Source organism: Myotis lucifugus, unplaced genomic scaffold, assembly GCF_000147115.1.
Source record: "Myotis lucifugus unplaced genomic scaffold, Myoluc2.0 scaffold_5, whole genome shotgun sequence".
In the NCBI taxonomy this organism is placed as follows: Eukaryota; Metazoa; Chordata; class Mammalia; order Chiroptera; family Vespertilionidae; genus Myotis; species Myotis lucifugus.
The window spans coordinates 4,897,786-4,910,625 of NW_005871053.1; the positions used below are offsets into that span (position 1 = coordinate 4,897,786).

Here is a 12,840-nt window from a genome sequence, read left to right on the forward strand (position 1 = left end):
TTTCTCCCCATCTTTCACAGCCCGCCCCATTGCTATCCTACAAGGACTCAGTGATCAAAAAGTCTGTGAAGGTGACATTGTTCAGCTTGAAGTTAAAGTCTCCTTGGAAAATGTGGAAGGAGTCTGGATGAAAGATGGCCAAGAAGTGCAGCCCAGCGACAGGGTTCACATTGTGATTGACAAACAGTCACACATGCTGCTCATTGAGGACATGACTAAAGAGGATGCTGGAAATTACTCCTTCACCATTCCAGCCCTGGGAATGTCGACCAGTGGGCGCGTCTCTGTCTACAGTGAGTGCAACTTACATGGTTTTCTGTGTACATTGTCAAGTGAGGTAGGAGCTTTAATAAACAGACTTTAAAAACAGAATCTATATTCATAAATATTTTGTATGTGTGTTTGTGGTTTTGCAGGTGTTGATGTGATAACACCTCTAAAGGATGTTAACGTGCTTGAGGGTACCAAGGCTGTTCTCGAATGTAAGGTCTCCGTCCCGGATGTGACTTCTGTTAAATGGTATTTAAATGATGAACAAATCAAGCCTGATGATCGCGTACAAGCCATTGTCAAAGGCACTAAGCAGCGACTGGTGATTAACCGGACCCATGCTTCAGATGAAGGACCTTATACACTGATGGTTGGCAGAGTTGAAACCAGCTGTAATCTCTCTGTAGAAAGTAAGGATTCTTCCATTTAACCTAGCATTATTTTGAGCATTCTGTGTTCCCAGTGTAATAATAACCAAGTAATTATTTTACCTTTTCCCCAGAAATTAAAATTATAAGGGGACTTCGTGACCTTACCTGTACAGAAACCCAAAATGTGGTCCTTGAGGTTGAGCTGTCCCACTCAGGAATTGATGTCTTGTGGAATTTTAAGGACAAAGAAATCAAACCCAGTTCTAAATATAAAATTGAAGCTCATGGAAAAATATATAAGTTGACAGTTCAAAATATGATGAAAGATGATGAAGGAGAATATACATTTTATGCTGGAGAAAACATGACATCTGGAAAACTTACTGTGGCAGGTTGGTCCATTTATCATTTAACCTAAGTTCATTTGTGGGACAGTTGTTTAAACATAAAGAAGTGGTTGCTCACTTCCTGCCAAATTCCCATCAGTTTCTCACTCCCGTGCCTGTGCTTATGCTCTTCTCAAAGCCTGTAGTGTTATGCTCAACACGGGCACGATCTCCCTAGATTCCAAATGTTCCTCCAGGCAGACCTACCTCACATGCTTTCCCCTCTGTGAAACCTTCCTCAATCTCCCCATTTGTAGAAGATCTCAGGCCTCCAAACTCAGGATCCCTGTATGTGTGCCTCTCCCACAGTCCTTTCCATAGACTTGTCTTATCCCTCTCTTCTTCTTGCGCCAGAGTATAAGCTCCCCACATCTGAAATCGCTTCTTTTTCTTCCTTGTGTACTCCAGTCTGAGAGAGGACCAATAAAAGTTTGTTGAATTGAGCTTTATTTAAATTTTCCTACTCTAAAGATGTATTTTCTTTCATACTTTTTATGAACCCAGTGAATATTTTAAAACGACAACTCAGTGTATCTGTGTATCTCTTTCTTATGAAGTAGACTATTTTCATTCAGCAGAAATTCTTCGCTTTAAAATGAAGAATCAGAAGTATAAGTCAGATGTCAGGAAAAAACTAAAGTCATCATTAATTTGTTTGGTTCTTTATCATTTAAGTATTGAAGAATTGGAATATTACATGGAGATTAAATGGTGCTGTCCAGGACATCTCGTATATAAGCAAGTTATATGAGAACACTGTTTCTTATGTGGAAAGAAAGTTGCATGGTTTACATTTTATTACATTGTCAGATTTTCCCAGAGATTTGACTATGAAAAAAACCTTTGAAACAAAATTTTATGTCCTGAACTTTGATATATTTAATATAAATGACATCTTTTTAAATGTGTGAAAAAAAACAAACTATGAGCCCTTATGTGATTTCATCCAAAATTTTAAAACTACTTACTATAGCCAGACATTGCTAGAAACTCAGAACACAGAAATGAATAAGGCATGATACTTTTTCTCGAGGAATTCACAATTTAGAGAGGGACAGATGCATCAGCAACTAACTTGCTGAAGGGGTAATTATTTCTGCCAGTGCATGATGGCATTGGGGGCAAATGGGGAGAACTTTATAGGAGAAATGACATTTGTCAAAACAGTAATTTTTAGTATATAGGAATCCCTAATCTTATAGAAACATTGATGACTTGGCCATTTTGTGTAGCAGTTTTTTCCCAATCATATATAAGATATATTCCCAGGAAAAAGTGCTTAAGAAGACTAAGTAGAACGCTTCTGAGGAAGGAGCAATTGCTGTGGTATGCTGCACATTAGGGTTCTCAGAATTCCATATTAACTTGACAGTTGCTTTTCCTTCGCAAAACCTTTCTGACGCCAGCATTTTCCCTTGTTATCAGTCCTGCATCCTTAGAATAGGGGTTTCTGTGATACCTTTTTAATATAGGTTCAAATAATTGCATTAGACATTTCATGATGTTCAAATTCATGTTTTAAAGTTTGATATTTTAAACTAGGTAAGGCCAAATATTTCTTTATGGTATAAATATTTTTAAAGGACTCACACTTGTACTTCTTTTGTTCCAAAGGTGGGGCCATCTCCAAGCCACTCACAGACCAGACAGTAGCTGAATCTCAGGAAGCAGTGTTTGAATGTGAAGTTGCCAACCCTGATTCCGAAGGCGAATGGCTGAGGGATGGCAAACACCTGCCGCTAAGTAACAACATCAGAAGTGAATCTGATGGCCGCAAAAGGAGACTTATCATTGCTGCCAGCAAATTAGATGACATTGGAGAATACACCTACAAAGTGGCCACCTCTAAAACATCTGCTAATCTCAAAGTTGAAGGTCAGTGATACAATAACAGAATTATCATTTCAAATCACGTAACATTATTGTCAATTACCATTTTAAATGTCAAATGGCATAACCATTTTGGATGCCATCAGTCTTTATTTCATAAAACCATTAAAAACTCTTCTTTCTGAGCCGTGTACCACAAGGTACAAATTGTTTATGAGATGTGGTTATGTGAAGAAGCATTTCTCAGGGTCCAGCTCTGGGGAACAGCTAAATTAGATGTTCTCAATTTCACCCTCCTCCAATGAATCTATTAAGCTGTTAGGGTGTGGTTCTGCAAATTTCCTCCCATTTAAGTATAGAAAAATTATTGCCAATGTGTATTTCAAACTGGATCCCATGTTTTCCTAAACAACCTCAGGGGTCTTTTAAAACAGAGATGCTGCATATCTGTAAAGTTTTTGATAACCATTCACTTGCAAGATGACCAGGTAATGCTCTTACTCAGGACTTCTTTTATTTAAAGATATCATTCTTATTTTCTAAACCAACCATACATTTGCCTGCAGCTGTCAAAGTTAAGAAGACGTTGAAGAACCTCACAGTGACAGAGACGCAGGACGCTGTCTTCACAGTGGAGCTAACACACCCTAATGTGAAAGGTCTCCAGTGGATCAAAAATGGGGTTGTGCTGGAATCCAATGACAAGTACGATATCTCAGTCAAAGGAACAGTTTACTCTCTGAGAATTAAAAACTGTACCATGATGGATGAGTCTGTTTATGGCTTCAAGCTCGGAAGGCTAGGAGCCAGTGCCAGGCTGCACGTTGAGAGTAAGTTGACTTAGAAACACTTTACAAGTTGCCAACTCATGGTTACCACGACATTAACCATTTCACTGAATTGCTTCAACTTCTCTTGTTAGCCGTCAAGATCATTAAAAAGCCAAAGGATGTGACCGCCTTGGAAAATGCCACCGTTGCCTTTGAAGTTAGTGTTTCCCACGATACGGTTCCAGTAAAATGGTTCCACAAGAATGTGGAGATTAAGCCGAGTGACAAACACAGACTGGTCTCAGAAAGGAAGGTCCACAAACTGATGCTACAGCATATTGCCCCCTCAGATGCTGGGGAATATACCGCTGTGGTGGGACAACTGGAATGCAAAGCTAAACTCTTTGTGGAGAGTAAGTATTAGGCAGCCCCGTAGCATTTCCCTGGATGATTACCATGTATTCATTTGTCTGTTTGATTCATCTGCTTTTAAAAGAAAATGTATTGACTGAAGTACTTTCTGATTTTCCCAAGCATTGCATATCACAAGAACCATGAAAAGCATCGAGGTGCCTGAGACCAAAACTGCCTCCTTTGAGTGTGAGGTGTCCCACTTCAATGTCCCTGCCATGTGGCTGAAGAATGGTGTGGAGATTGAGATGAGTGAAAAGTTCAAGATAGTGGTGCAGGGAAAGCTCCACCAGCTGATGATCATGAACACCAGCACAGAGGACTCAGCAGAATATACATTTGTCTGTGGCAATGACCAAGTCAGCGCCACCCTGAAAGTGACCCGTAAGTTAAAAGAAAAAAAATCTAAGGAATATCTAGTTCAGTGATGGCGAACCTTTTGAGCTCGGCGTGTCAGCATTTTGAAAAACCCTAACTTAACTCTGGTGCCAGGTCACATATAGAAATTTTTTGATATTTGCAACCATAGTAAAACAAAGATTTATATTTTTGATATTTATTTTATATATTTAAATGCCATTTAACAAAGAAAAATCAACCAAAAAAATGAGTTCGCGTGTCACCTCTGACACGCATGTCATAGGTTCGCCATCACTGATCTAGTAGATTCGTTGTTATTCCATACGCTAGACATTTTCTTCCTGATCATTTGGTCCACTGAAAAATCTTTGATTGAAAGGTCTACTGAGAGATCGCACTGAGTTAAGCACTAGCATCTCCACCTAGATAAAATTTTCCAATTAGAGTAACAATGAAAGGCTGCCTATACTGATGCCCCCGTGTCTGTCACTTGCGATTTCTGTTCCCCTATCACTGCCATTGTTCTGTAGAGAGAGGGATACCTGGAAGGTATCATAGCTCATATCTCTGAACTGTTGTTCCCTTACCAGACATACTAAATACATGCCAGGTTTCCATTCTGCACCTGTTATGACCCACACTCTATTGACACAAAGTCTCCTTCGTGTCTTTCCTTCCCCTTTTGCAGCAATCATGATTACGTCCATGCTGAAGGACATCAATGCTGAAGAAAAAGACACCATTACCTTTGAGGTGACAGTGAACCACGAGGGCATCACTTACAAATGGTTAAAGAATGGCGTGGAAATCAAATCAACGGACAGGTGCCAGATGAGAACCAAAAAGCTCACCCACTCCCTGAACATCAGGAACGTTCACTTTGGAGATGCTGCTGATTACACCTTTGTGGCCGGAAAGGCTACTTCAACAGCGACCCTTTATGTGGAAGGTATGGCTTCATAGGTGTCCTGTCCATAAAAATAATGTCAAACACACTGTAGAAAATGTTAGTGCATAATTTGGTGAATGGATAATTGAAATGTGGTATATCCATGCTATGAAATATTATCCAGCAATAAAAAGGAACTACTGGTACATGCTACAGCATGAATGAACCCTGAACACTTTATGCTGCATGAAAAGGCCAGTCACCAAGGATTAAATTTTGTATGATGTCATTTACATGAAATCTTCAGGATACACACATCTATAGAGATATAAATTGGCCTACGTCTGAGGAGAAACAGTAATAGGAGTGTGAGGGGTTATGGATAAGAGGCTCATAGTTTCTTTCTAGGGTAACTAGAATGTTCTAAAATTGATTGTGGTGATGGTTGCACAACTCTGAATGTACTTAAAGCCAATGAATCATATACTGAAATGGGTGAATTTTATAGTATGTGAATTATGTCTTCATAAAGCTATTGAAAAGGTTAATTTTATACATGCTGTTTTCTAGCTCGTCATATAGAATTTAGGAAACACATTAAGGACATTAAGGTGCTCGAGAAGAAGCGAGCCATGTTTGAATGTGAAGTTTCTGAGCCTGACATCACTGTACAGTGGATGAAAGATGGCCAAGAGCTTCAGATTGAGGACAGGTCAGTTGTTTTGTCTTACTGCTTTCCAATTCCCAATTCCTCTGAGTCGTTATACATTAAACTTCAATTTCCATTTCATCCGTAGAATCAAGATACAGAAGGAGAAATATGTCCACCGCCTTCTGATTCCATCCACCCGGATGTCCGATGCCGGACAGTACACCGTGGTGGCAGGAGGCAACATGTCCACTGCCAACCTCTTCGTAGAGGGCAGAGATGTTCGCATCCGAAGTATTAAAAAGGAGGTCCAGGTATTGTATGCATGCCAATTTTTTTGAGAAATCATCAATAGTCCATAATCCATATTTTCTATTTTAATTATTGACTTAAATTGTCTAACTACAGTCTTCTAAAGATTTAAGTCAGTTTATCCTTCCTGGTTTAGAAGCTTATGCTGACATCAATTTAGGCGGTTTCCCCTCACTTAGGGAGTAAGTGTGTCCTTAGCAGCTTTCAAAGTTCTTTAATTAGCATAGCTGTAGAAACTTCACTGTCTAATGCAATAATTGACTACTTGCCAAACAGCACCAACCAGAAAAAAAAGCTAAAGTTTAAATTGTGATGTTCACACATCAACTGGAATTAAGAGCATTTAGAACAAGGGAGCATTTTCTCAGAAGCTGCCTGCTAGGGAGAGGCGGGATGTAGGAACTTGGCTGGGAGTACGTACTCTGAGGTTCAAGAGGAAGACCAGTTTGAGCAAAGCTGTATTCCCAGCAAGAATGCTGATCAAACACCTTTGCTGTCTACTACCTGTGCAGAGCTGGCCCTCATGGGCGCCAGTCTTCCCAAGTGATATAATGGAGGTAACATGTTAAGAGAATTACCATTTGCGTTTAGCTTCATATATTGCTCATCCAAAAAGAACTGGGTGTCACAGGCCTTAGGCATAGTGAAAAAGCTTCATTCAGCAAGGGCTCAGAGAACCTGGATATGTCCCCACCCTTTATTGTCCATCTCTGAATCTTGATAGCCTTGCTTTTAAAATAGTTCCTACCTAGTCCACAAGGTTATTGTTTAAAATCAGTGGTTGCCAACTGGTGGTCTGCAGACCACTGGTGGTCTGTGAGGTCTGAAAGGTTGGCAACTGCTGGTTTAAATCATGTGAAATCAAATTGAATAGTACAGTAACTTTTAAGAGCTTTATAAGTAATAAAAAGTCCACAGATGCAAAGTATTATTTCTGTTATTATTAATTAACAAGCAAATTATATATATATATATATATATATATATATATATATATATATAGCCAGCCACCGGAATAAGATAAAGACCAGAACAACCGGTAGCTATGTTGCCCACTGTAGCCAACAGACAGCTGGATCAGGGGGTGGGGCCGGCTGACCAACCTCCTGAAGCCCCTACCCTGCCCCTGATGGCCCCCACCACCCCAATAAGGGGTCGGGCAGGCGGGCCAACTGCCTGTGGCCCCTCCCCCCAGATGGCCCTGCCGCTGATTGGCCTCCCACCCAATGGGGGGGGGGGGTGGCCAACAACCAACCTCCAGCTGTCTCTCAACAGGCCCAGCCTGGATCCATGCATGAATTCATGCACTGGGCCTCTAGTTTAAGGATAAAATCATTGCCTCTTTGGGCAACCTCCTCAGTGCAGGTGTAAGCATGATTCTCCACAAAAGAAGTCTGGGTACCATTTTCCCAGGGATGACAGGAAAAATTAGAATGTGCTTTAACCAATCAAGTTATTATATCATAATGTATAGGTTTTGCATGCTTAAAAATGAGCACTTTTAAGAACAGGTTAACTGAAAGGATACCAGGGCTTCAATATTCTTTTTTATGTTGCTTCATCTAAAGGTTATTGAGAAACAACGTGCTGTTGTTGAGTTTGAGGTCAACGAAGACGATGTTGATGCCCACTGGTATAAAGATGGCATTGAAATCAATTTCCAAATTCAAGAACGACACCAGTATGTTGTAGAGCGAAGAATCCACAGGATGTTTATCTCTGAGACCAGGCACAGTGATGCCGGTGAATATACCTTCGTGGCAGGAAGGAACAGGAGTTCTGTTACCCTCTATGTCAATGGTAAGTAGAGATATTAACATGTTTTGTGGATCCTTCTGGAATAACCCTCCCCTTTAAGTTACTAAAGTTCTGGTAGTTTCTGTGTAATTTCTAAAGAACCTATAGTACTCATGTGGTTACATCTATATTTTTTTTACATTACACCTGTGGTAAGGAATGGCAGCTGTTAAAACGAGAGTTAAGAAGTCATTCCCAAAAAGCACCTGTCAGCTAGATTTATATTGATTGGTCAACACTATTGAACACCCACTGCATGTCAATTATACTCCAAATGGGTTTCTAGATATGGATTCAGCCAGTTGTCTGCCCTAGATCCTAACTGCTTACGTACTGGCAGCACTACCAAGTGTAGGAGCTTTTCCAGCCTCTAGTCTGCAGTGCCTGGGACAACCCAGAGGTCCTCCCCTGTGAGACCACAGAGGGCCTAGGGAGCCACAGGCCACGTGGAACGTTCTCTCTGCCCCAAGCTCTAGGGCAAGGGGCTCTTACTTCAGAGGGGAATTTCACATGCTACCAACTCCTAGGAGGAATACCACTAAACCACACACTTTCCTCATTAGAAACCTTAGAGCTGAATTTCAGGCTGGCCTAGATCTGAGACTAAGCTAGAAACACAGAAAAAAATGGAACCTCCTTCCCTATCCTACCTATATCCTTCCTTATCTTGGGCCATATCTGTCTGAACAAATACCAGTGAGGGAAATAAAGGGACACTAAGAGTAATCTCAAGTTTCAATTGAATCATATTGCCAACATTCCCTTGGTCCCTAAGAGACTAAATGGTCCTGGTGTCCAGTTGTTATTTCTATACTAGAGGCCCAGTGTATGGATTTGTGCACCGGTGGGTTTCCTCAGCCTGGCCTGTGCTCTCTCTCAGTTCGGGACCCCTCAGGGGATGTCGGATAGCCAGTTTCAGACCGATCCCTGCAGCATCTGTCCCTTGGTGGTCAGTGTGCATCATAGCAACTGGTTGACCAGTCGTTCGGTCGTTCAGTGGTTCAATCGCTTAGGCTTTTATATATATAGATTAGTAGTGGGGAAAATGAGGCACAGAGAAGAAAATCAGTAACCAGCTTCACAGAAGTCATTTCTCTTTATCCCTGTGTTCTGTGGATTACCCAGTTCCCTTCACTCATCACAACACTAAAAATATGTTTTCATTAGCATAACAGGAAAGCTGATTTTAAAATATATATAAACATTTAACTACATCTGAAATAATATTCACTCATTCTTTCATATGTATAAACACACTTCACTGGCACCTGTATATAAAGAGATGACTATGACATATACACAAATATTTACAAAACAAACAAAACTGAATGAGATGAACCATTTTACTCTGTGATGTGCCCAAATTACCTTTAAAAATAAATAGCATGTGGAAGTTGTTCTAGGATTCTTTAGGCTACTGGCCATTACTACACCCCCACCCAGACCCTAACCAGAAACAGGGGTAATCATGTTATGTTGACAAACACTTTCAGCACCCTCTGCCGCCATACAAAATGTTCAAAGTATCTTTCTAAAGCTATTCCCTCTATTTAAGGACAGCATTCCAAATGCCCCCCCGCTTCCCGCCCCCTCTTAGCATCACCAATGTTCTAATATCCTGAGGCAAGCAAAGATGTAACAATTCCAAAAGTTTTATTTCCAGGCGGGTAACCACCTGGCAACAAATTAATGTAGAGTTTCATGGGCTCTCCCGTGTTTTTGCACTTTTTCACGAGCTATTTGTTTTCATTTACTCTCAGCTCCAGAGCCACCCCAAATTCTGCAGGAGCTCCAGCCTATTACTGTGCAGTCTGGCAAGCCTGCCCGCTTCTGTGCTGTGATCTCTGGCAGACCACAGCCCAAAATTTCCTGGTACAAGGAAGAGCAGCTGCTTTCCACTGGCTTCAAGTGCAAATTTCTCCACGATGGGCAAGAGTACACACTTCTGCTCATTGAGGCCTTCCCAGAGGACGCAGCCGTTTACACGTGTGAAGCCAAGAATGACTATGGAGTTGCCACAACCTCAGCTTCGCTCTCAGTGGAAGGTAGGAATGTCTTGCTGCTTCTCAGCTTACAATAAAACCGAAGAAACTAGATTTTGCATTCTCCCAGTGCATTTAAAAATGCAATTTGGAGCTCATGAAAGTAGATTGCTACCCAACTTGGGAACTCTGAAAGTGTTGCACCGTGAGATAAATTACGATAAATCGGCATGCTCCATTCTGTGAGGCCTGTCCGGTGACTCAATCATGATAAACCTTGTGGTCCCTTTCTTTAGTTCCAGAGGTCGTGTCTCCTGACCAGGAAATGCCCGTTTATCCTCCTGCCATCATCACCCCACTTCAGGACACTGTCACTTCGGAGGGACAGCCCGCTCGATTTCAGTGCAGGGTTTCTGGAACTGGTAGGTTTACAAGCAACAGTGTCCTTGCTAATATTCACAAATAATGATGTGTGTGTGTGTGTGTGTGTGTGTGTGTGTGTGTGGCGGGGGGGGGGGCGGGGTACGGGTGGGGGTTGTCACCTTTTCCTTCATCACAAACATCTCTCGTGCATAATTTAAGGTTTAATGGGGCTCATTTGCAGAAGACTTATTTGAATTATTGAATTAAAAATTAAATCAGTGTTCTTCGATATTGGACCACACACCTATTAATAAATAATTAAAGTGGTCAATTTTGTTATTTTTAAACACAATAAGAAAAGAATCAGATCCGTATTTTCCAGTGTTTTAAACTTCAAAAAAAATTCATCTTTTCTTTATGATTATAGTTGCACTTTTGTTATTTATTAAATATAATAGAGACTACAGTTATTGTGATATTAATTATAATAGCATTTACAAAAGATTCAAAAGAAGGGTCTATTTCTATGTAAGACATTATTAAGTCTTTCAGTGTTTCAGTGTTTGTGTGGAATGATATATTATCCTGTAGTGGTCAGATGAAGGGTTTTATGGTCAGAGAGGTTGGATTTGAATCTTGGCTCCACTATGTGACCTTAGGCAAAAATATGATTTCTCTGGTTCTCTTTCCCTTGGGAATAAAATAAAAATAATATTGCATTCAATCTTAGAATGTACATTTCATGAGGCCAAGGATTCTGTCTTGGTACCTAGAACCTGGTGCCTGAAAAGCAGTAGCTACTTGAAGAGAAACTCCATGAGAACAAGGGGGTGACTTTTGTTCTAGAATAGCTCCGTATGTAGTAGATACTCAATAAGTAATTATTGATTGGACAAATTAACGGTTGTTGAATGATTAATACTAATCACTTAAGACTATTATCAGGATTACGTTAGATAACCCAACTCAGCACTTAGCACAGTGTCCATCATATAGTAATTCCTCAATCTGTTAGGACTTTTCAATTTTATTTTAGAGGACGTTTATTACAGCTGGGCACAGTACAAGAAGGAAGGGCCTAGGACAGTGATGGCGAACCTTTTGAGCTCGGCGTGTCAGCATTTTGAAAAACCCTAACTTAACTCTGGTGCCATGTCACACATATAAATTTTTTGATATTTGCAACCATAGTAAAACAAAGACTTATATTTTTGACATTTATTTTATATATTTAAATGCCATTTAACAAAGAAAAATCAACCCAAAAAATGAGTTCGCGTGTCACCTCTGACACGCGTGTCATAGGTTCGCCATCACTGGCCTAGGATAACAGGAGAGGAACTAGGTGGGGAAATGAACCTAGGCTGGGCTGCTTTGGCTCACTAAGAGGTCAGAGAAAAGGGGGCCTTGAAGACAGGTTCAGGGGATGTGCCCGGGACAAACTGCCACTGCCCTTTGCTGCCCTGGTCGCAAGCCTATTGGGTCCCTTAGAGTTTAGGAGATGTACACCTGTGGGGGAAGAATGAGAGGAAGGGAAAGGCAAGGGTGGGCCAATCAGTTCTGATTTTTAATTGGGGCATACTACCCAACTACCACCAACCCTTACCCTTACCCCAGGAGTTTGACATTGGTAGAATGAGACAAAATGCTTGGAGCCATTTCAAACCAATTATTATTGTAGACTGGCCTCAGAAAGGGGCAACATAAACCAACTTCATCCAAAATGAAAATCACTCTCGTATTTACTTGGCTTTTCTATACCACCACCAGAGGAGAATTCTCAAAGCTTGGGCATCTCATAGCACTCCTAATAAGTGTTATTGTTTTGTTTATTATGTTTCTCCCATTACTTTATGACCCAGCATTACATCGCTGAAAGCTATTTTCCTAAACAAGTTAGTATTTCAATTGGCTGCTATGTCTTGATGATTTCCTTCTCTGGGATGGAGATGCTAATCTAGAAACTAAATGGAGTTGTTTGATTTTATGAGCATAATTAAAGGATATAATGTATGCAAAGCACCTATAGGCATGGCTGGCAAGTGACTGGTGCTCAATACATTAATTTTATTATGGCCATAGAGAAGACGTATAGAAACATAAAATTCTGGTATTGCGTGACCAACATAGCCTTTGTCATTTCAAAGCATAGTATTTGAAAAATATTAAGTATCAAGAAATGTGGACTAATTTGATAATATTCTATTTACACATTAAATAAAAATACATTTTAGTATCAAATTCACTAAAGCTACACTAATTAATTTATTCATTCATTGAATTTTGGGGAGAAAATTTTCAAATAAATATACATATATGTGGATTGTCCAAAATAGTATAAAATCTTAACAATATTTGTATAGTGCTTTGTACTTAATAAATAATATTATAGTTTGCCTTTAAGGCAGTGGTTCTCAACCTTCCTAATGCCGCGACCCTTTAATACAGTT

At 40.3% G+C, this 12,840-nt stretch overlaps 1 protein-coding gene across 1 annotated transcript in view; it reads left to right on the forward strand.

Moving 5' to 3' along the window:
* Positions 1-12,840, forward strand: part of TTN (titin) — a 278,603-nt gene that overhangs the window by 36,175 nt on the left and 229,588 nt on the right. Inside the window, 13 exon segments of the mRNA XM_023743428.1 lie at positions 21-293; positions 417-680; positions 773-1,033; positions 2,642-2,902; positions 3,424-3,687; positions 3,780-4,040; positions 4,162-4,422; positions 5,087-5,347; positions 5,858-5,999; positions 6,085-6,250; positions 7,817-8,048; positions 9,806-10,090; positions 10,324-10,449. Coding sequence (XP_023599196.1) covers positions 21-293; positions 417-680; positions 773-1,033; positions 2,642-2,902; positions 3,424-3,687; positions 3,780-4,040; positions 4,162-4,422; positions 5,087-5,347; positions 5,858-5,999; positions 6,085-6,250; positions 7,817-8,048; positions 9,806-10,090; positions 10,324-10,449 — 3,057 coding nt within the window.